Below are 24952 nucleotides of genomic sequence, written 5' to 3'. Positions count from 1 at the left end.
CAAGTGCCACTATCTGTAGCACAAACTGGTCCTTCTACCTGGACTGCACTCTTCCCCACCCAGGGAGTTTTTTTTTTAACTTCTGCTTTTGGTTTAGGGATACACGTGCATGTTTGTTATACAGCTAAAATTGTGTCATGGGAGTTTTGTGTATAGATTATTTTGTAATTAAGGTACTAAGTATAGCACCAAAGAGGTATTTTTTTCTGACCCTGTTTCTCCTGCCACCCTCCACCCTCAACAAGGCCTCAGTGTCTGTTGTTTGTCTCTGTGTTCATGTTTTTATTATTTAGCTCTTACTTATGAATAACCTGCATTTGGTTTTCCATTTCCGCATTAGTTTTCTTTCTTTCTTTCTTTCTTTCTGGTTTTCTTTTTTTTTAGACAGTTTCACTCTTGTCACCCACGCTGGAGTGCAATGGCGCGATGTTTGGTTACTGCAACCTCCGCCTCCTGGATTCAAGCAAACAATTCTTCAGCCTCAGCCTGCTAAGTAGCTGGGATTACAGGTGCCCGCCACCATGCCTGGCTATTTTTTATATTTTTTAGTAGAGACGGGGTTTCACCGTAATGGCCAGACTGGTCTCCAACTCCTGACCTCAGGTGATTTGCCCGCCTCGGCCTCCCAAAGTGTTAGGATTACAGGCGTGAGCCACTGCGTCTGGCCTCTGCATTAGTTTTCCAAGAATAATGGTCTCCAGCTTCATGTTGCTGTAAAGGGCATAATCTTGTTTTTGGTTATTGTTTTCTGTTTGTTTGTTTTTTATGACCACACAGTATTCCATGATGTTTATGTATCATTTTTTTTAAATTTTTTTTTATTTTAGAGACAGGGTCTCACTGTTGCCCAGGCTGAAATGCAGTGGCATGATCGTGGCTCACTGCAACCTCCACCTCTCGGGTTCAAGCAATTCTCCTGCCTCGGCCTCCTGAGTTGCTGGGATTACAGGTGCCTGCCACCACGTCTGGCTGATTTTTGTAGTTTTAGTAGAGACGGGATTTCACCATGTTGGCCAGGCTGGTCTCGAACTCCTGACCTTAAGTGATCTACTCACCTCCAACTCCCAAGGTGCTGGGATTACAGCATTGTGCCCGGCCCTTTTTTTTTTTTTTTTTTTTTTTGAGACAGTCTCACTCTTGTTGCCCAGACTGAAGTGCAATGGTGCCATCTCAGCTCACTGCAACCTCCGCCTCCCGGGTTTAAGCAAATATCCTGTCTCAGCCTCCCGAGTAGCTGGGAGTACAGACACCCACCACTACTGCGCTGACTAATTTTCATATTTTTAGTAGAGATGGGGTTTCACCATGTTGGCCAGGCTGGTCTTGAACTCCCGACCTCAGGTGATCCACCCACCTTGGCCTCCCAAAGTTCTGGGATTACAGGCATAAGCCATCGTGGTGGGCCAAGCAATACTCTCATTCCTCAGCCTTCCAAGTAGCTGGGACCACGGGTGTGTGCCACCATGCCTAACTAATTTTTCTTATTGTATTTTTTTTAGAGATGGGATTTTTCCATGTTGCTCAGGCTGGTCTCAAACTCCTGAGCTTAGGGAATCCATCTGCTTTGGCCTCTCAAAGTGCTGGGATTACAGGCATGAGCCATTGTGTCTGATCATACCAAATTTTCTTTATTCAGTCTACCATTGATAGGCATTCAAGTGGATTCCATGTCTTTGCTATTGTGAATAGTGCTGCAGTGAACACTCTTGTGCATGTGTCTTTAAGACAGAATAATTTATATTTCTTTGGGTATATACCCAATTATGAGTTTGCTTGGTGAAATGGTAATTCTGTTTTTGGTTCTGTGAGAAATTGCCACAGTGCTTCTTACAATGGTTGAATTAATGTACACTCTTAACAGCAGAGTATAAGTATTCCCTTTTCTCTGAAACCTTGACAGCATCTACTTTTTGACATTTTAATAGCCATTCTCACTGGTGTGAATGGTATCTCATGGTTTTTCTTTGCATTTCTCTAATGATTATTGATGAGCATTTTATTACATGCTTGTTAGCCAAATGTTTGTCTTCTTTCGAAAAGCATCTTTTTCATGTCTTTTGTTTACTTTTTAATTAGGTATTTTTTTCTTGTAAGCTGTTTAAGTTTCTAATGGATTCTGGATATTAGACCTTTGTCAGAAGCATAGTTTGCAAATATTTTCCATTATTCTGTAGGTTGTCTGTTTACTGTGTTGATAGTTTCCTTTTCTGTGAAGGAGCTTTTTAGTTTAGGTCCAATTTGTCAATTTTTGCTTTTGTTGTAATTGCTTTTGGTGTTTTCATCATGAAATTGCTGCCAGTTTCTATGTCTAGAATGGTATTTCTTCAGTTATCTGCCGGGTTTTTTATAATTTTAAAATTAGCATTTCAGTCTTTAATTAATCTTGAGTTGATTTTTGTGTATGGTGTAATAAAGGGGTCTAGTTTTAGTCTTCTGCATAGTGCTAGCTGGTTATTCCACAACCATTTATTAAATAGGGAATTCTTTCCACAGTTCCATTGTTACTTTTGTTGAAGATCAGGTGGTTGTAGGTGTGTGGCATTATTTCTGGGCTCCCTATTCTGTTACATTCATCTATGAGTTTGTTTCTGTACCAGTTCCATGTTGCTTTGTTTACTGTAGCTCTGTAGTATAATTTGAAAACAGGTAATGTAAAGCCTTCAGCTTTGTTGTTTTGCTTATGTTTACTTTGGCTATTCAGACTCTTTTTTGGTTTCATATGAATTTTACAGTAGTTTTTTTTTTTAGTTCTGTTAAAAATATTTTGGTCATTTGATATTAAATAGCATTAAATCTGTAAATTTTGGAGGACAGTCTGATCACTTTTAGGATATTGATTTTTTCTATTTATGAGCAAAAAGTTTTCCATTTATGCCATTTCTGACTTCTTTAAGCATTGTTTTGTAATTCTTATCATAGAGATCTTTCCCCTTCCTGGTTAGCTGTATTCTTAGATATTTTATTCTTTTTGCAGCAGTTGTGAATGGGGTTATGTTTATGATTCATATTTGGCTTGAATGTTGTTGATTCGCAGGGATGCTACTAATTTTTTTCCATTTATTTTGCATCCTAAAATTTTTTTTTTTGCCAAAGGCATGTAAAAATGTATTTTTACTTTAAAAAATAACTTAGTTATAGTAATATTTTGCCTGTATCTTACCAACATGTAGCTGACAGTTAAAATTTTGCAATATAGATATAATAAAGAGGGATATATAAGAACTACAAGAAAATCTCCAAAACCCATAAAGTTCAAATGTGAAAACAGAAAAGTTTTAACACTAGAGAATTCGCTATGGTGAGCCCAAGCAATATATAGAAAAGAGTCTAGAAAAAAGGCTGAGGTGTTAAATACATTTTTACTTCCTCTTGCTCAGAAAATGTTGGAGAGCTGTAAAGTTCTTTTTGTAAAGTTTCTTAAGGTGACTCGCCCAGCCCTTCATAGCTAGTGCCAATCCTGGCCAACCCAGATTTCTTGTGTGTCTGCAAACAATGTGTGAGCCAAACAGCACCAGTGCCTGCTGAAAATGGGTTCTGACTGACGGATTTCCTCGTTTTGCCAAGACAGGATTTTTTTTTTTTCTAAATTGTTTTTGCAAACAACGCATAACAGGCTAAAAAGAAATACTTTATAAGAATATTATTTTAGAAAACCCATCACAAAACTGCAAATACAGCTTCGGAAGCCCTTCTGTTCAACTGTGGTTAGTTTAGTTTGTTTTTGTACCTTCCACTCCAAAGGAGATAAGTTGGCATCCTGTTACTTACTTTTTTCCATGACATTCAGCACCTCATCCAAAAGTGAGGGCCCCATATCAAGCTGCAGGGAGAGGAGGGAACCTGCAAGGTCAGAGAGGGACTTCTCTGACATACTCTTTCCCTTGATGAGCTCGCATGGCGCGGGATGGGGAAACACGTCTTTGACTGGCCAGTCAGGGTACTATTCGGACAGGCTGGAGGAGTGGCTGTCCCTGCCCTGTCTGGACTGAGATGCAGAACCGCTGGAGCCCCATGAGGTGTCTCCTTGGTGGACTTTTCCTTTCTCCAACAGACTGCTTTTCACCTAAGCTTTTTCCTCCATGATGGGCTTGCAGCTAAGCCTTGGCAGCTTTATTGGTCCAAAGGACTCCTATTTGGAATTAAATTTCACCAGTGACAATAAGAGCATTATGAGAGCTTGGGACCCTCCAGTGATCGTGAGGGAGATGGCATTTTTGACCACTGAGGAGGGTGTTTCTGTGAACACAGAGTCTGAGGTGCCGTTTTACCAGAAGAACGTATTATGCCCAGGGAACTGATCCAGATGTGCTTTCTCCTAGTTTCCAGGTAAAAGCTCATAGTTCCCTTGAAGAAAGGAAATATCCCCAAAGACGTCGTGCTTGGCCCTCTTTGCCGATTTGGATGGTGTGGCAAAAGTCTCCAAGAGGGGGACTGATAATATCGGGAGACAGAATGTCTCTCAGTTTAAATTTCTTTCCTTTCTTATCATTAGCTGCTTTCAGGTAAATTGGGGCCTTGGCTGGCATTTTGGAATTTGAGAATGTCTGTTTTGCGGTCGGAAAAAAGGGCCACTTTTTTCACAGATGGTATGTTTCTGAAGAATACTTTTCGATAGGAACTGTCACATCATTTTTCTCAAGTGGCTTCAGAAGTGGCTCTAGCTGTGTGTGGTTCCGGCGTGTTGAGCGGTTACCCACAGGGAAGGGAGGCCACCTGAGTGCACTGCCCTGGCCAGGCCGCAGCTCCCCAGGTGCCTCGCAGCCCGGGATTGGTTGGGTATGGAGGGCTGTGTTCTGAAATTATACTGAAGTTATTTGTAAGTTTAAAGAGCTTTTCTGCCAAGACTCTATGGTTTTCCTGATGTAGAATCCTGTTGCCTGCAAACAGGGATAGTTTGACTTCCTCTTTTCCTGTTTAAATGCCTTTTATTTTTATTGAGGTGGAGTTTTGCTTTGTCGCCCAGGCTGGAGGGCAGTGGCACGATCTTGGCTAACTGCAACCTCCGCCTCCCAGGTTCAAGCGATTCTCCTGCCTCAGCCTCCTGAGTAGCTGAAATTACAGGCACGTGACACCACGCCCGGCTAATTTTTGTATTTTTAATACTGACGGGGTTTCACCATGTTGGTCAGGCTGGTCTGGAATTCCTCACCTCCTGATTCACCCGTGTTGGCCTCCCAAAGTGCTGGGATTACAAGCATGAGCCGCTGCATCCAGCCAAATGCCTTTTATTTTTGTCTTTTGCCTGATTGCCCTGACCAGGACTTTCAATTTTATGTTGAATAGTGGTGTTAAGAGAAGGCATCTTTGCCTTATGCCAGTTTTCAATGAGGAATGCTTCAAGCCTTTTTTTTTTTTTTTTTTTTTTTTTTTCCTTTTTGAGAGAGAGTCTCCCTTTGCCTCTCACGCACAATCTCGGCCCACTGCAGCCTCCACCTTCTGGGTTCAAGCGATTCTCCTTCCTCAGCCTCTTGAATAGCTGGGATTACAGACACCTGCCGCCATACCTGGCTATTTTTTGCATTTTTAGTAGAGACAGGGTTTTGCTATGTCAGTCAGGTTGACCTCAAACTCTTGACCTTGGGCAATCCACCTACCTTGGCCTCCCAAGTTGCTGAAATTAAAGGAATGAACCACTGTACCCATCTGCTTCCAGGTTTTGTTCATTCAGTATGTTGGGGCTGAGGGTTTGTCACAGATAACTTATTTTGAAGCATATACCTTCAATGCCTAGGTTGTTGAGGATTTTTAACATGAAAGATGTTAAAGTTTACCCAAAAGCTTTTTCTGCATCTGTTGAGGTAATCTTGTGGTTTCTGTCTTTAGTAGTTCTGTTTATGTGATGAATCACATTTACTGATTTGTGTATGTTGAACCAACCTTGCATTCCCAAAATAAATTCTACTTGCTCATAGTGGGTTTGCTTTTGGATATGCTGCTGGATTTTGTCAGTATGTTGTTGAAGATTTTTGTATCATTGTTCAAAGATACTGGCCTGAATTTTTTTGGTTTGTTTTATCTCTGCCAGGTTTTGGTATCATCATAATGCTATTCTTATATAATGAGTTGGTGAGAAGTTACTTTTTCTCAATTTATTAAAATAGTTTTAGTAGAAATAATACCAGCACTTTTTTGTACATCTGGTAGAATCCAGCTATGAATCTGTCTGGTCCTTGGCTTTATTTGGTTCGTAGGCTATTTATTACTAATTCAATTTTTGAGCTTCTTATTCATCTATTTAGGGCTTTGATTTCTTTTTTGTTCATTCTTGGAAGGGTGTATTCCTTAATAATTTTTCATTTTTTTCTAGATTTTCTCATTTGTGTGCACAGAGGTGTTCATGGTAGACTTCAAGATATTTTTGTGGGGTCAGTGCTAATATCTCTGTATGTGTAGTTTGTATAATTTTGAGATTTTTGAATTTCCTGAGGATTTTTTTATTTCTGAGTATGTGGTCAGTTTTAGAGTGGTGATAAGAAGAATGTATGTTATGTTATTTTTAGATGAAGAGTTCTGTAGATACCAATTAGGACTATTTGGTCAAGTGTTGAGTTTAGGTTATAATATTTTGTTAATTTTCTTCTTCAATTATCTATTAGTGCCTGTGGGATGTTGTTGTCTCCCACTATTATTGTGTCAGAATCTAAATCTCTTCATAGGTCTCTAAGAACATGCTTTATTCATCTGAACCTATGAGTTTTATGTAACACCTTTCTCTCTTCTGTTTTGTCTTCCATAAACATTCTTTTGTGCTCTCTCAGTGTGCAAAATTTAGATGTCCAAGAGTTCGAGAACATGTTTAGAGACGTGGCTGTTGTAAAAGTAAATATAAATTAGAAATAAGAGACTACAAGTAAGATAAAATATCTTACTAAAATCTCTTTTCTTATAACATTTAGATTATGTGTAGATTTTTATCTCCCTTTTTTTGAAATATATGTAAATCATATTAACAGCTAAATCTTTTGTCTTTTTTTTTTTTCCTCAGGATTATCTTTATCTGGGACCTGAGATTTAATTGCTTCATTTTTGCTTTGGCAAAAGATTGTTCTTAAGATTTTTAGTCTTTTAAAGTTGACACAGATCTGTTCAGAGTAACACTCATTTCAACAGCACACAAAAATTGAGCGTAAAAATAGGATTAAATTTTGCAATATAGGAAAGATACTGAGTAAGTTGACAGAAACCTGATTATCTATGATAATTATTTGCCGGCTAAAGTATTTATACTACAAAAGCAAAAAGAGTTCAGTTTATGGCCGGGCACGGTGGCTCACGCTGGTAATCCTAGCACCTTGGGAGGCCGAGGCGGGCAGATCACCTGAAGTCGGGAGTTATAGACCATTCTGACCAACATGGAGTAATCCCGTCTCTATTAAAAATACAAAAGTAGCTGGGTATGGTGGCGCATGTCTGTAATCCCAGCTACTCGAGAGACTGAGGCAGGAGAATCACTTGAACCTGGGAGGTGGAGTTTGAGGTGAGCCGAGATCATGCCATTGCACTCCAACCTGGGCAACAAGAGCAAAACTCCCTCTCAAAAAAAAAAAAAAGAGTTCAGGTTTTAAACTGAAGTGTGGAGTGCATTTTCATACCTTTGTTTCTGTTTATTACTTCAGTGCAATTAGCATAGTTATGTGTAATGTTTGTAGACAACCTGCATTCATATACATTCAACTGTATTTTCTACAGGAGTATAAAGCCACAATATTTACTTTGAATGAATTCCTTAGTTGTTTTAACATTGTGATTCATACTTTTGAAATGTAGTTTTTCAACTGAATTATAGTTACAGAAAATTTTTAAAAATTCTACATACATTATGAGTAGTATATTAAAATTATTCATAATTACATATTTGTATCTAATATCCAAAGAAAATTTACTACCAAATTGTTACAGTAGATATTAGTCTGATATGATTATTAATTTAACCAATAGGGATAGTTATAGGTAAGTATAATTTTAGTGTGTTTAATTTCAGAAATTGGAATGCTGCTATTACAGGACAAATAAAGGCAGGTGATTTGGCCACCCAAAAACTGTAATAACTCTTTAATTAGCTATGTTTCAGGCTCACGTATATTCCATTATATTAATTAACACAGTCAAATTTTAATTTTTTAATCAAAAAGTGCTGGTGGTAGTTGTCAGATATATTTCTATATAGATGCCACATTTAATGGGCAGCAGATTAGAGAGCAGCAGAGATGGAAAAAAAGTCTTTTAAAATTCTACTAATAATATGCCCCCTTTCTTCATAACACTCATGTTTCTCATGCTATGAGTAGCTATGCACTTTGGATACTTAGAGAGAGATTCTTTTTAGAGGAATATTTTCTGGCTGACTTGATCAATCTTATATGTAATCTCAGTTTTTTCTTAAGATGCTTTTAACTTCTTTTTTTTTCTCTCAATATCATCTTTCTTGGAATGAGAGCTGTTTTCGTTTCGAATGCTTTGTGTATCTGTTTGAGAAGCCCTATTAGTATCCCATAATGTCTGTGAAAGTTGTGGGCTGTCACAGTGAGAACTCTTAGAGCTATCTCTATCTGGATGCATGCTGGAAATCCAGCAGTATATTTTCCGTGTCACCATTGTAAATAGAAACTGTGGCTTACATAATGCTCATATTCCCATTATTGTGAAGGCTCAATTCTACCCAGGAGGCCTGCAGGCTCTCCTTCTGCAGGTCAGGCTTCACTTTTTTTTTGAAATGGATTCTTCCCCGTTGCCCAGGCTGGAGTGCAATGGTGCAATCTCGGCTTACTGCAACCTCCCCCTTCCAGGTTCAAGGGAGTCTCCTGCCTCAGCCTCTTGAGTAGCTTGGATTACAGGTGCCCACCCACCATGCCCAGCATATATATATGTGTGTGTGTGTATATATATATATATATTTTTTTTTTTCACCATGTTAACCGGCTGCTCTTGAACTCCTGACCTCGTGATCTGCCCACCTCGGCCTCCCAAAGTGTTGGGGTTACAGGCATGAGCCACCACACCCAGCCAGGCTTCACTCTTTGATGTGACACTGAAGTGCTCCTGCGGCAATTGTCATTCACCTGAGTTGAGCTGCCAGCCGTGAGCACTGTGCTGTGGGCTGCAGTGGCAGATGGTAGGAAACAAAAGAGGACACTGGCCACCAGAAGAATGGAAGCAGGAGTGTACTAGCCCAGTCCTCAGGGAGTAGAGAGCCACTGCTTTAAAATACAAGTAGCCAAAAAGATAGCACCCTATTCTTTTTTTTTTTTTTTTTTTTTTTTTGAGACGGAGTCTGGCTCTGTCGCCCAGGCTGGAGTGCAGTGGTGCTATCTCGGCTCACTGCAAGCTCCGCCTCCCGGGTTTACACCATTCTCCTGCCTCAGTCTCCCAAGTAGCTGGGACTACAGGCGCCGCCACCACGCCCGGCTAGTTTTTTTTTTTTTTTGTATTTTAGTAGAGACGGTGTTTCTCCGTGGTAGCCAGGATGGTCTCGATCTCCTGACCCCGTGATCTGCCCGTCTCGGCCTCCCAAAGTGCTGGGATTACAGGCGTGAGCCACCGCGCGGGGCAGATAGCACCCTATTCAACCACTTGTAGAAGAGTGAAAGTCTACATTCAGCAGGCAGCTGGCTTCAAGTTGCAAAACTACCTCCTGCCATGAAGATGTGAAAAGCTTATTTTGTCATTGAATATGACCAATTAGCATACAGAGATGGCCTCCCCAGTGACCAGGTGAATTTAGGATGAACTACCTATGACATGGCGCTGTACATTCTTCTACTTGTGAACTAATGATGGTAACCGTCTTTATTTCTTTTCAATCCTTAAGCAGATGGATTGTAATACATGTGACATTCAGATTTAATTGTGTAATGAAACAGTTTTCTTTCTGTTCCATTACTGCAGTTTCTGTGGTGCTGAAGAGAATTAATAAAAATTATATTTCCCAAACACTGTGTAGAATTACCAGACATAATATAAACACATAAGGTGCCAACCAAGCTTTACTCTAGAGGGGACTTTCCCTCTCAGGCTTCCAGTCAACTCACAGTTATGCTGTAAAATGCATGCTGTCAACTAAATATGCATGCGGAATTATGTCTCTGCCTATTTGGTAGTTTCATTTTCTATATAGAATCAGCCTGAGTCTCTCTTGCTGGTTTATTATTGGACCATCAGCCCAGGGTCACTGGAAATGCTCTCACAATCACCAAGGTGTCTTTGAGACATTTGAAAATCTCTCCAGAACAGAATTGTGTCAGACTGACTAGAGTGGTTAATTTTGCTTCTGTCTTAATGTAAAAGAAATGTTTGCTCCCCACCTCATACAAGAGATGTCTTTGGTTGGTACCCAGATGAGAGTTTCTCTAGTTCCCTGGTACTTGAGTGAAAAATGGTGAGGAGGTCTGGAGACTCAAACAAATAAACTAATTGCTTCCAATTCATATATTCATTAGAAAAATAGATGAAGCAGTCATGGTCCCTACCATGCAAGAAATTTTAGTGTAGACTAGCAACTGGATAAGTGGTTTAATTATGCATCATATGGTGGGTACAATAAATAGATGTGTGCAAAAATATGGGCTTTATTTGGGCCATTTTCTTTATATTTTTGTGACTTCTGATGTCTATACCTGAACATATATTAATAAACAAGAGTTATTATTGTATTTTTTATGCCCTGCTAAGAATACTTATTTATCGTTTAAAAAATTATTCTAGAAAACCTTAAGGGATTTGTTTAAATTGCTTATTAGTATGTGATAAAAAATTGAAAGGGCAGTGGGGCTAAAAAAGATTACAGTTACATAAACTCTGAGATTTAAGGTTTTTTGTTTTTTTAAGCTAAGCTTAAAAAATGAAATGGAACTAAAAATACTCCCCAGTGGCATAAAGAACAGAATTTTACATTAGCTCTACAACCCGCTTCAGCCCTATTTAGATTCACCCTTTTGAAAGCCTTATTTAGGTCTTGCCCTACCCTGGAGTCTTGCCTCACAGAACTAATTAGAAGAGATCAGAGTTTTGGCTGATGAATCCTGTTGCCTTTTTAGAATTGGTTCTCACAATTTTCTGAAAGCCAAAAGCAGATAAATGGAAAATATAAAATATGTATTATAGGGTCTTAATTTTTAAATTTTTTGTTAAAACTAGTGTGTGCAGAGACATTCCATTTAGCAACTTGTTTTCTGTTCCTACAGATGCAGTAGTTGATTCACAAGTCACAAAATGGTAAATATAAACATAATAATTCATCTAAATTACCTTACAGTCTATCTATATCCCTCTCATCTGTCTATATTTAGATTGTATTCTATGCATTTAAAAAAAAAAATTAGTGACAGAGAAACAGAAGAAGAAATAAAAATACTGGGTCCTTATTCTAAATCCTTAGAATTATTGAACACTTAGTATCAACTGACAGGCTGTTATTAGAATTAAATCAAATAATGAGTTATCACAGTGCTCTGTAACATCCTATTGATTACATAATATCTGCTTAATAAACATTGCATTAGTACATGTGCACATGTTGTTTTCCAAATGCAGACTTACTCAGAAATTGCTGCTTTCTGTTTTCTCTATAAACTTTAAAGAGCCAGCAAGTAATATACTTTAAGATAGAGAATGGTTGTCTTCATTTGTATCAGAAGTTTTTGTGTTGTGACAAGAGTGCTGAGTGTAAGGGACTCTGTGCTGTGCCTCATTTTTGTAACAAATGCTAATAATGAGCCCAGGGAGAGTGACATCAGCACTGACAGGGGACTTGTTTAGAACACCCATTTATGGATCATCTCCAAACCTGCAGAATCACATTACATAGAGTGGGACCAAGTTTACCTAGTGATTTATAAGCTAATTAAAGCTTGAGTGACAATGCAAGGTAAGCAGTTATAAGCTCAGGCTTCTACTTAGAGTCACATGACCAATTTACAGGAATCTCTTTACTTGTGCCCTTTTTACAGTTTCTGTTTAATGTTCTGAAGAAAACATCTATTTGTTTTAATTAAGTGCCTCATGTGACTCTAAGGTGCCAGAATCAAGTATGAGAAGTTCAAGATACATTCATGAGCATTAAGTTCTACCTTTGCACTAAAGGGTGGTCCAGGAACCTGTTCTATTTAGATTTGTAAGGACAGGACAGTGTGGCCAATATTTCTATTCCTGTAGCAGAAATTGCCAGTGTCTGTAGCAGGGGAGGGCACCTGAGGACAAAAAAAAAAAAGAGAAACTTGTATTTTTATCTCTGTGGAGCAGCTGATTGTTCCTGAATCTTTTCTGTTATATAGGACAGAAATGGGTAGAGGTTTTGTGTCTTGGGCCTTCTGCCTTTGGGTGTGGTGGTAACAGGTAAACATGTGGTGCTCAAATTATTAAAGGCAAATTCTCAAGATGCAGATGTAATTCAGAAAATCTCATCTGAGGAAGAATTCGAGAGGAGGAGGAGAAAGAGAAAAAATGGCTTTTTTTTTCAGCTAAACATGTCTCAGATCAAGAGCTATGTCCTCTCTGCCTCATGGAATGCCACAGGTTTAGTACTTGCAAATTTTTACTTCTATACCTGTGATTTTTCTCCCTATTGAGTTTGTCTTAACTACTTTTTAAAATGCTTATGATAGGCCAGGCGCGGTGGCTCACATCTGTAATCCCAGCACTTTGGGAGGCCGAGCAGGTGGATCACCTGAGGTCGGGAGTTCGAGACCAGCCTGACCAACATGGAGAAACCCTGTCTCTACTAAAAATATAAAATTAGCTGGGCATGGTGGTGCATGCCTGTAATCCCAGCTACTCGGGAGGCTGAGGCAGGAGAATCACTTGAACCCAGGAGGCAGAGGTTGTGTTTTGGTGAGCCAAGGTCATGCCATTTGCACTCCAGCCTGGGCAACAACAAGAACAAAACTCGGTTTAAAAAAATGCTTATGATAGTCAAGGGTCCTTCAAAAATATTTCTTTTCTATCTACCACAGCCTTTTCTGCATCATGGCTTCTTATATGCCATGCAGAATTCTCACCATGAATTTGTGATCTGCAATATTAAAAATGTTCTCTTTATGACTGTTGAACATGGAAAGGTGTGGATAATCTCTTTCTATGGAGAAAACCTGAGATTCTTAGTAAAGATGGATAACATACAATGTTGAGGTTCTTTTTTGTTTATTATCTCTATGCATTACAGGATTAAGAAAATGCTCCTATAAAGAGGGATGGCATTTGTTACCCAGAAAGTTGGGAAAAAATTACCCGGAGATACCTGCTTATTGGGTGTTAAAGAAAGTACTTAAAATCATTATTAAAAATTGTAGAACATGGAAGATACCTGTATCTTGAACTTTGCATACAACTGATGTTTTCGTATGGATAAATTCAGACTGTAATTTACTTTCATGGGGGCAATATCTCAGTAGTGATGCTGTGTCCTTCTGGATGCATGAGCACACTACAGAAACTTGTTCTAGTGCAACTGACATTAATAACTCACTTGCTTAATAAGCTCTCTTACAGATTTTTTCGCTATAGAGTTATTTTTCTCTTCATCATTAAGTATCTTTATGCAGGTGATGTGTATAAACTATCACATTTATTCTGGCAACTGCCCTTTTGTTTTAGGTTTTCTTTGCATTGTTTTTTTTTTGGTAAATGAAAGCTCTCATCTTTGTTTACAGACCAGAAAAACTGAAGAAAACACAGGGTCTTCCACTTACTGGATGTTTGACAAAATAGTCTTTTGGGGTCAAAACATTGGCATTACTAGTGAGCTTTTTAGAAATTCAGTAACCCAGACTTTATTTCAGATCTCCTGAAAAAAATAGTCTGCATTAACAAGATGTCTAGTTTATTGTACACATTAAAATTTGAGGGGTACCTTCTAACTCAACATGTCTATTTTGTCGGAAATATATAAACAACTATGCCTTTTTCATCTAAAAAATATATACAACTCATTCTATATTATGTAAATACAGCACTCGAAAATGTACTTGTTAGTGTTTGTGCCCTCAATTTTACACTTTATCATCTAGACAAGTATCATATATACACTGATGTTGTGGATATTATGCCACTGTCTTTTCTCAGAGTTAGACAATATGTTACAAAATGTCTGTGTGTTGATAATTATTTTACTGGACAATTTCAGCCACTCTTATAAGTCAAAACCAGTTCTAGTCACTTTCTGATTTTACCTTGAGTCAAATGAAAAATTCTGCCCATAGCCATTTTGTAAATCTGTGCGTTTGTGTGTGTTTTCCAGGGACTGTTGACATTTAGGGATGTGGCCATAGAATTCTCTCTGGAGGAGTGGCAACGTCTGGACGCTGCACAGCAGAATTTATATAGGAATGTGATGTTAGAGAACTACAGAAACCTGGCCTTCCTGGGTAAGGAAAATTTTAATACTAAATTTCTAATATAGACTAATGGTGGTTGTCGCTCTTTTTTTTTTTTTTTTTGAGATGGCTCAGACTGGAGTGCAGTGGTGTGATCTTGGCTCATTGCAAGCTCCACCTCCTGGATTCACACCATTCTCCTGACTCAGCCTCCTGAGTAGCTGGGACTACAGGTGCTCACCACCACACCTGGCTAATTTTTTTTTTTTTTTTTTTTTTTTTTGTATTTTTAGTAGAGATGGGGTTTCACTGTGTTAGCCAGGATGGTCTCGATCTGACTTCGTGATCCGCCTGCCTCGGCCTCCCAAAGTGTTGGGATTACAGGCTTCATTTCTTTTTTGTAGAATGTTTTCTGGAAATTTGTGCTTTCAGATTTCTCTTTTCAAGAAAATCCTGGGGATTCGTTGGTTTAGAAAAGAATTTCTTCAAGAAGTTTCATCTTGACCTGAACTTTCCACATTCCTGAGCTGATCTGTGTCCTTCACTTTAGATTAGTGGTAATTTCAGAAGTTTTGTGGCATAAAATACTGTTACACCTTAAAATCTAATTGCCATCACCAGTTTTTGATTCAGTAGTACCAAGCAGTAAAATTAAGAACCTGCAAAATCAAAATGCTTTCTAAATATGTAGACATTTCTGTTACAAATTAGTATATTGGGATAAATTTACTAGAATATTCTATTATATCCTGTTTACTGAGCACATTACTAAGTTGGCAGTTGGAGAATATGAGCAAGATTCATGTTAGTTATTTTTAATAAAACAGGTATTGCTGTCTCTAAGCCAGACCTGATCACCTGTCTGGAGCAAGGAAAAGAGCCCTGGAATATGAAGCGACATGAGATGGTGGATAAACCCCCAGGTAGGTGAGAGTGAATACAACAGACAACATGGATGAGAGGTCCAAAGTCAAGAAGAAAGCAAGTCTTTAAAGTGATCTGAGAAGCTATGTTCCAAAGGAAATAGTTTCTGGGAAGCCTGAATTTTTTGTTTAATTATACTCTCACTTCTGCTAGTGCTTATAAATTCTCTAAGAATTCTACTTTCCCTACAATTATCTTTCTTCAAGTTTACAGTGACAGCCAAAGTACTGTTCATGGCATACATGAGTGCACAGTCTGACTTCTTTTTTCTTGTTTTTGTGGACAGACAGATACCTGCATAATTTTGCGACACTCTATTTTAAACTGTTTTTTAAGTTCTCTTTTTGCATTATGTCTGAAATGCGTGAGAGTAGTGGTTTCTGTTCCATTGGGTTTTTTTGTTGTTGTTCTTTATTTTTCTGCACATTTCATCCTGTTTTCATTACTATGGTCTTGAAATATTGTTTGAAATTATAAATTTGATGTCTTTCTGCTTTGTTCTTCAAGATTGCTTTGGCTATTCAGAGTTTATTGTAGTTTCATGTACATTTTAGGATTGTATTTTTCATTTCTGTGTATAAAAAACAATGGAATTCTGATAGGGAGTTTATCGAATCTATAGATCACTTTGGATAACATGACAGTTTCACAATACTTTTTCTTTCAATAAAAGTAAAATATTTCTAAGTTTATTTGGGTCCTCTTAATTTTTTTCATTGCTATATCTTTCACTTAAAAGATTTATGAGCTCCTTGGTTAAATTCATTCTAAAATTGATTATTTCATTGCTATTGTAATTAACATTTTTTTCCCTCTATTTTATCAAATAGTTTGTTTTAAGTGTATGGAACCATACCTTACACTTGTATGTTAATTTTATATTTTGCTAATTGAGTGTATTCATTAGTTTAAACAGGTTTTAAAGTACTGTTTATATATATATATAATTACATGATCTACAAAAAGCAACATTTTACTTATTGGTCTTTAATTTCAATGACTTTAAATTTTTCTTTTCACTATTTCGTTTTCTACATAGTTTCAGTGCTATGTTAAAATAGAAGCATTGACAATAAGAAACAATAGTTTTGCATTGGTGACTGTAAACTTGAAGGAGCAAACACCTGTTCAAGTATTTAAAAACTGGTTTCAGAAAGTAAAAGTCTATTTTTGTTGGGCCCCCATAGTGATAGAATACCCTCTGGGTTTGTAGTGAAGAGGGGTTGTAGCTTGGTCTTAAGTCTGCTGGGCTTGCACAAGGGTCCATCTTTAGATGTGTTGTTAAAAGGGGCTTGGATAGTTGTAATTCTCATTTAATTTTTGGACAGAATGAATATCCTTCAGGACTTTGCTGTGCAGGGCAGTCCCAAAGGCAGGTTTCTGCAGTCAGGCCTGCATATGGTGGGCCTTATATCAGGATGTGGGTGAGCATGGCTTTCACTGAGTACAAGAAAGGATTTCCCCAGGTCACTATGGGTTTCTACATAGGCAGAATAGGCCATGAACTGGGGCTCAGGGAGCTGGAACTGAATCATGGAACTGCTTCAGGGACCACAGTAAAGACCAAGGTCTGCAGGCCTGCCAGCATGGCTATAAATGGGTGTCTTTCTTCAGGCCTCTGGAAGGGCAGGACCTCCCCCAGACTGTGGCTGGGAAGGGTTTGGGATGGTTACAGAGTAAAGTTCAAAATTCTCAGTGGAACCAAGTTAGGTGGAACATTTTCTCATCTGTAGCCAAAAACAGTAGTCCTGTAGTTTGCCACCTGAATGAGGGCCTGCCTTCTAAAAAGGATTATCTTCAATCTTGCGCTTCAGCAGAGTTTCATAACTCCCTTCCTGGATCTCAGCTCTCTTAAAGACACTTATTTTTGAGATAGGGTCTTGCACCATAACCCCGGCAGGTCTTAATATTTTGACCAGAAGCAATTCTCCAACTTTAATGTACCGTGTAGCTGTCATTACAGGGGTGAACCATGATGCCTGGTTCTCTCACAAACACATTTTTGTCAAGAATGGCTGACAAATTTCCTTGCTGTCAGGAGATAAGCAAATAGGGCACCTTTTTTTTTTTTTAATCTTATTAATGTCACTGTCCATATAAATTTTTGTTTTTATTTTCTACTTCAAATTTGTCTGTAGTTTTGGATTTAGACGTTTAGGACAATATACTAGAATGTACATGTTGTGCCTGAATTAGATGCAGGCAGGCTAATAGGAATTACAGAATTTTCAGCCACCTTTTGTCAGCAAATAATTTATTCCTCAAATATTTGTTTTATATATGAGGCTCTAACCATATTCTGCTAAATATATACATAATTTAGCAATTTAAGGCTATATTTGGTTCTAAACGTGAATTACAGTAGTTTTATTTTGTGTAAAAATAGCACATATTTAAAACATAAAAATTGACACTAGTTTCTTTTATATGCTTATTCTGTTAAGTTTCTCATTAGCATCTCCTATTTATGATTGTACTGCATTTTGTCTGGGATTTTATTGCCATACAATAGATACCATAGTTTAAAATGCCTGCCTTCCATGACTGCACAGTTACAGTCAAACATTGCAGTTTTCTAGACAAATTATTTGTTAACGTACATTAATGTTGCCAACTAGATTTTATGAGTAAACCTTTCTTTCATTATTTTCTTGCAGTTCTACATTAGTGTATTTTTTTGTGTAAGTTTCTTAGTATCAGTTTATTGTGTTTTTGGTTTTACTTATGTGTTATAATTTTAGACAATTTGCAATTCTGTTTTTATACTTTAAGTCAATGTGGGATTTAATTAAAAGATAAATGAGCCATATGTGTATCACACTCAGATTATATATATATGTGTGTGTTTTTAGGTCTATAAATATGACCCCAATTTTGGTTATAGCTTATCTTTTATATATTCTTTCTTAATCTCATTTTTTTTTTTTTCCTTTTTTGAGATGGAGTGTTGCTCTTGTTGCTAAAGCTGGAGTGCAATGCATGATCTTGGCTCACTGCAACCTCCACCTCCCAGGTTCAAGCAATTCTCTTGCGTCAGCCTCTCATGTACCTGGGATATCAGGCATGTACCACCATGCCCGGCTAATTTTGTATTTTTCTTTTAGTAGAGACAGGGTTTCTCTCATGTTGGTCAGGCTGGTCTTGAACTCCTGACCTCAGGTGATCTGCCTGCCTTGGCCTCCCAAAGTGCTGGGATTACAGGTATGAGCCACCTTGCCCAGCCTCTTAGTTCATTTTCAGTGTTGGCTTTATCTTGTCTTAGTGAGTAGTCCTTGAAATAGCATTATTTTCACCATGTGTTTAATGATGAATATGTATTTCCTTTGTGTGAAAAAACCCTTTTGTGATTTGAAGGTAATTTTCAAGAAAATTTACAGTTCTTTATTTTTTCTAGTTTTTTCAAAAATAATTGTTGTAAAAACACATAACGTATAATTTAACTTCTTAAATCTATTTCAATGTACATGTCAGGGCCAGGCATGGTGGTGGCTCACTTCTGTAAGACCAGGATTTTGAGAGGCTAGGAGGATTTCTTGAGCCCAGAAATTTAAGACCAGCCTGGGCAAAATATGGAGACACCCTCTCTACAAACATTTTTATCTAAGAAATAGCCAGGTATGATGGTGTGTACCTGTGGTCCCAGCTACTTGAGAGATTGAAAGGCAGGATTATTTTAGCCTGAGAGTGTAAGGCTGCAGTGAGCCATAATGTGCCACTGCACTGAAGCTTGGGTGACAGATTGAGAGCCTGTCTCAAAAAAACAAAACAAAACAAAACTGTATATTTCAGGCATGTTAACTGTATTAACATAGTTATGCAAAGGACTTCTAGAAATTTTACATCTTGCAAAATTAAAATGCGGTGTCCATTAAATAACATTTACCCACCATTTTATGCTCTCTCTAGCCCTTGACAAACACCCTTCCACTTTCTGTTTTTACAAGTTTGACTATTTTATATATCTAAGTGAAATCTTAACATTCATCATTTCGTTACTAGCTTATTTCAGTTGACATAATCTCAAAGTGTATCTTTAAATGTGACAAGACTTTTTTTTTTTTTTAAGGTTGAATAATATTCCGTTGTATCAAATATGTCTTCAGGGTCCTATGATGCATATTTTAGATATAGATTCATAAATGGAATTGCTGTATTTGATAATTTTATTTAAAGTATATTTATAACATTATAAAATAATGGGTGTATCCTGCTTTCCACCAACAATCAATAAGTTTCTTTTTTTTTGGGGGGGGGGATGAATTCTTGTTCTGTCGCCCAGGGTGGAGTGCAGTGGCACGATACTGTCACACTCCAACCTCCACCTCCTGGGTTCAAATGATTCTCCTGCCTCAGCCTCCTGACTAGCTGGGATTACAGGCACATGTCACCACACCTGGGTAATTTTTGTATTTTTAGTAAAGACGGGGTTTCACCATGTTAAGCAGTCTGATCTCGAACTCCTGACCTCGTGATCTGCCTGCTTCGGCCTCCCAAAGTGCTGGGATTAAGGTGTGAGCCACTGTGCCCAGCCCAGGGTTTCATTTTTATTGCATTATCAACAGATTTGGTGTTTTCAAAAAATTGATAGTGACCATTTAAGTGAGTGTGAGGGGATTTTGTTTTTCATTGTGATTTTAATGTATTTCTCTACAAATTAGTAATTTTGTGTGTCCTTTCAAATTTTTCATTTGATTTTTTAATGAAATTTTATTTTAATTATTTGTCTATTTCTAAATAAAGTTATTCGACTTTATTGTTCCGTTTTACAAGTTGTTTATATTTTTTGGATATTCACTCTTATCACATGTAATTTGTAAATATTTTCACCCATTTTATATTAGGCGTTATTTCTCTATTAAATGTTTACTTAAATATGCAGAAATTTCTAAGTGTAGTGTAGTAAAATTATTCTGTTTTTTTTCTTTGTTGCTCATGCATTTAATTATCTAAGAATTTGGCACCAAGACTAATGTCATGTGTTTCATATATGTATGTGTGTGTATATATATATATAGAGAGAGAGAGAGAGAGAGAGGCAGAGATGGAGTTTCGCTCTGTCACCCAGGCTAGAGTGTAATGGTGCGATATCGGCTCACTGCAACCCCCACCTCCCGGGTTCAATGGATGCTTCTGCCTCAGCCTCCTCAGTAGCTGAGACTACAGGTGCGCGCCGCCCCGCCCGGCTATTTTTTGTATTTTTAGTAGAGACGGGTTTTCACCATCTTGGTCAGACTGGTCTGGTCTTGAACTCCTGACCTCGTGATCCACCCATCTTGGCCTCCCAAAGTGCTGGGATTACAGGCATGAGCCACAGTGCCCCGCCTCCCCTATATGTGTTTAATAGATTAAAAATTTATGCCGCTGGGCCCGGTGGCTCAGGCGAGTAATCCCAGCACTTTGAGAGACCGAGGCGGTCGGATCACGAGGTCAAGATTTCGAGACCAGCCAGGCCAACAAGGTGAAACCCCGTCTCTACTAAAAATGCAAAAAATTAGCCGGGCATGGTGGCGGGCGCCTGTAGTCCCAGCTACTTGGGAGGCTGAGGCAGGGGAATGGCGTGAACCCGGGAGGCGAAGCTTGCAGTGAGCCGAGATCGTGCTACTGCGGTCCAGCCTGGGCGACTGAGCAAGACTCCGTCTCAATAAAATAAATAAATAAATACATAAATAAGCCAGGCGCTGTGCCCGGTGCCTGTAATCCCAGCTACTTGGGTGGCTGAAGCAGGATAATTGTTTGAACCCGGGGGCGGAGGTTGCAGTGATCTGAGACTGTGCCACTGCACTCCAGCCTGGGCAACAGAGTGAGATTCAATCTCAAAACAACAACAACAACAACAAACAACGACAACAAAAAAGTTATTTTCTTGTGTCTAATTAAAAGATTTTCACATATGGTTTAAGGAAATAATTGATCTTTATTTTATCAGTATGGATATTCAGTTTTTAACACAATTTTTTGAAAAGATTATCTTCTCTTGTGTGCTCATGTCAATTTTGTGGGAGATTATTTGGCCATGTACAGAAGAGTTCATTTCTGGGCTCTACTCTCTTCTTTCATCTGTTTATCTGTCTTTGTGTGAGTACCACATTGTTTTTGTTCTTGTTGCTTTTAATATGTTTCAAAATCAGAAGTTATAATGCCTCTTTGTATTTTTCGGTGGGTGGTTGGCTATAGTTCATAATAAAATTTTAACATCTCAAACAATATTTCTTTAAAAAACTACTATTGGGAGTTTTATAAAGATTATATTGAATTTGTCTACCACTGTAGGTTGTATTGACATTTTTGAAACATTAAATTTTTTTATTCCTGAGCAAAAATATGTTGAAGAGTGTTTTATTTTAATGTATTTTTGGATTTTTCCATTTTAATCTCCAGTTTAATATAGTTTTCATCAGAAAACACAAAGTGGATAATACTGATCTTCTTAAATTTATTTGTTTTTTTGTGTGTGTTTGTTGTTTTTGTTTGATGACAGGATCTTACTCTGTCACCCAGGCTGGAGTGTATTGGCATAATCTTGACTCACAGCAGCCTCAACCTACTGGGCTCAAGTTATCTTTCCACCTAAGCCTCTCAAGTAGTTGGGACTACAAAGTACCACGTCTAAATAATTATTTGATTATTTTGTAGGGATAGGGTCTCACTGTGTTGCCCACGCTGGCCAGAAACTTTTAGCTCTAAGTGATCCTCACACATTGGTCTCTCTAAGTGTTGGGATTATGGGCATAAGCTACACCACCCACCTGACATTCTTAAATTTAATAAAACTTAGTGTGTATCATAACAGAATACACCAGGTGCAAATAAGAATATTGTGTATTCCCTTGCTTTTGACTGAAAAGTTTTGTACGTGTCTGTTAAACCTAGTTGGTCTACAATATGGTTTTGATGTTGATGTTACCCAAACCTTATGCTACAATTAATTCTAAATGTTAGATGTCGGACCTGGTAGGAGGTGTTTGGGTCATGGGGCAAAGTCTTTATGAATAGTTTGGCACCATCCTCTTGGTAATCAAAATGTGTATGCTTTATTAATTCAAATGAAAGCTGGTTTATTAGAAGAACGTGGCTCCTTCACCTCATACTTGCTCTGTCTGTTATCATGTGGTACGTACAATTAATCTTCACCTTCCACCATGATTGTAAGCTTGCTGACACTCTCACCAGAAGCAGATGCTGGCACACACTTTTTATACAATCTGCTGAATTGTGAGCCAAATAAACTTGCTTTTTTATAAATTATCCACTCTCAGGTATTCCTCTATATGCAGAATAATAAATACAGTGTATAGTGTTGTCTAGGTTTTCTGTTTTCTTATTCCTTTTTATATGAATCTTCTATTTATTATTGAAAATGGGATCTTGGTGTCTACAATTACCATTTTCATTCTGTTTTAAATATTCTATGGAAGATCTTTCAGGGTTTTAAGCATCATCATTATGATAGTAAAGATTTCTGTATTTGTATATTTACATTTAATAGAGAGTTTTATTTTATATATGATTTTATGATACTGTCCAGTAGTTTTTTTTTAAACAAAACTGACTCATGTTAGCATTTCTTATTGTTATATGCAGAGTCTCACGTTACTCAGGCTGATCTGAAACTCCTGGTTTCTAGTGTTCTAACAGACTTGCCTCCTAAAACTGTAGGATTACAGGCATGAGCCCACGGAGCCTGGACACCATGTAGCACTTTTTTGTAGAACTGTGCTAGTGGTGATGAACATTCTCACTTTTTATTTTGGAAATTTTTTATTTTCATCTTCTTTTTAAAGTGAAATAAATTTAAATCAAGTATTATTGGTTAGAGTTTTTTTTTTCTTTTGTTACATCAAAATTTGGGAAGTTCTCATCCTTTTTTATTTTCAAGTAACCTCTGTATTATTTTTTTCCATATTCTTCTAAGATTTTCTTAATATGTTAATCTAGTTGATGGTATCTAATAAGGTTCACATTCCATGTTTTAATTTGGTTTTGCAATTTTGTATTTTTGTGTTTTATATTTTAGGGTATGCCACCACACATTTATATATGCTTTGATATTTTAGTATAATAATTGTGCATGCCAGTATGTAACTTTATACAATTTAAGACAGTCTGGAGCAAAATCAAATATGATTGAGCCATATGTCTTTTTCCAATAGAATTATCTCTATATTTGTTTGCCAGTATAAATGTTATCTTTGTATTTTTTATAACTTGTATATTTGTTGTGTAGGTTTGTTGTGAATGATTTTCTAATCCTGTGTAGCTCAGTAGTCACAAAATTCTTACAGTTTCAACATCCTATTTATTTATGAATCTATATTTTTTGTGTGGGAGAAACACTTTTAAATGTGAATATAATTTAAAACTATCATAACTCTATACATCTTTTAGTTATTATTATTTTTACTTGTCAAAAACAAAATTTACCACAAAATATATTTAAATATGTAGTCTTATTAATCATCTTGAAATTTTCATGCAACATTTTGCTAAAATGTTTTTATCTTGAAAGCTAAATGTTAATACATATTAACTACCAAATTTTTTTTTTTTTTTTTTTTTTCTTGAGACGGAATTTTGCTCTTTTTGCCCAGGCTGGAGTGCAATGGCACGATCTTGGCTCACCGCAACCTCCGCCTCCCGGGTTCAAGCGATTCTCCTGCCTCAGCCTTTTGAGTAGCTGAGATTACAGGCATGTGCCACCACACACAGCTAATTTTATATTTTTAGTAGAGACGAGTTTTCTCCATGTTGGTCAGGCTGGTCTCGAACTCCTGACCTCATGATCTGCCTCAGCCTCCCAAGTAGCGGGGATTACAGGCACACGCCACCACACCTGGCTAATTTTTGTAGTTTTAGTAGAGACGGGGTTTCGCAATGTTGGCCAGGCTTGTCTCGAACTCCTGACCTTAGGTGATCTGTCCGCCTTGGCCTCCCAAAGTGCCTAAAATACAGGTGTGAGCCACCATGCCTGGCCTGGCACATCAGTTTTATTTTGCAGCTTCAAAGATTTTTTTTTTTGTCTGTGACTTTTGAAATCGTGCTTATATATGTGTTTATTATAAATATCTTTCTGTGATCCTAGTTTGTTGAGCTTCTTTATATTTACATCATTTTTTCTTTTAGGATCAGTTTTTATATTTTTACCTCCACAATTTCTGTTTTTTTGAAATCTTAAATATTTTTGTTCTCATCCTCATTTTTCTGATTCTCTGTAGTTGTCTCTGTTCCTATTTTAATCAGTATTATTCAATTTATTATCAATTATTAAAATTAATGTATATATCTTTTTATGGTTTCTTTCTGAAAATTTTACATTTTTGGTGGAATCATATTGCCCTATTTTGTATATATTATAATCTTTGATTGAGATGTGGACATCAAAAAAAGCTACCTGTCAAAGTCTTTATAATGTAGTTTTGTCCTGGCATAGTCTGAAAACAACTATCTTGTCTAATGATTAGGGGAATTTCTCCAATATGTTCTTAGGGTATGTGTTGTCTGAAATTTTGTGTTTATTTTTAATTAAGAGGGTTTACTCATGTTACTTTGTAGGAGTCAGTAATCACTTGCTATGCCTGTTTCCTTTCTGTGGTACTGTGGTCTCTCTGCTGCTGTAACATTTTTCTTTGGTTTCAGCACTCAAACTGTCATTCCAAATTATGCCATGGTTTCTCTCAACACTTTATGTCATAAGAGACAGAAACCAGTGTCAGGAAAAGCCCCTA

The 24952-nt window shown here is 37.4% G+C and overlaps 1 protein-coding gene and 1 pseudogene across 1 annotated transcript in view; one reads left to right on the top strand and one right to left on the bottom strand.

The window, feature by feature from the left end:
* The window catches only part of LOC105494262 (zinc finger protein 91), a 65799-nt gene that overhangs the window by 6498 nt on the left and 34349 nt on the right, over positions 1-24952 (top strand). Inside the window, exons 2-3 of the mRNA XM_071088045.1 lie at positions 14231-14357; positions 15134-15229. Of these exons, the coding sequence (XP_070944146.1) occupies positions 14231-14357; positions 15134-15229 (223 nt within the window). The remainder of the gene's footprint in view (positions 1-14230; positions 14358-15133; positions 15230-24952) is intronic.
* LOC105494261 (cdc42 effector protein 3-like) lies at positions 3761-4526 on the bottom strand (annotated as a pseudogene).

This window comes from Macaca nemestrina, chromosome 20 (assembly GCF_043159975.1).
Source record: "Macaca nemestrina isolate mMacNem1 chromosome 20, mMacNem.hap1, whole genome shotgun sequence".
In the NCBI taxonomy this organism is placed as follows: domain Eukaryota; kingdom Metazoa; phylum Chordata; class Mammalia; order Primates; family Cercopithecidae; genus Macaca; species Macaca nemestrina.
The sequence above is the reverse complement of the archived record's forward strand: the minus strand, read 5'-3'. Positions and strand labels throughout refer to the sequence as shown.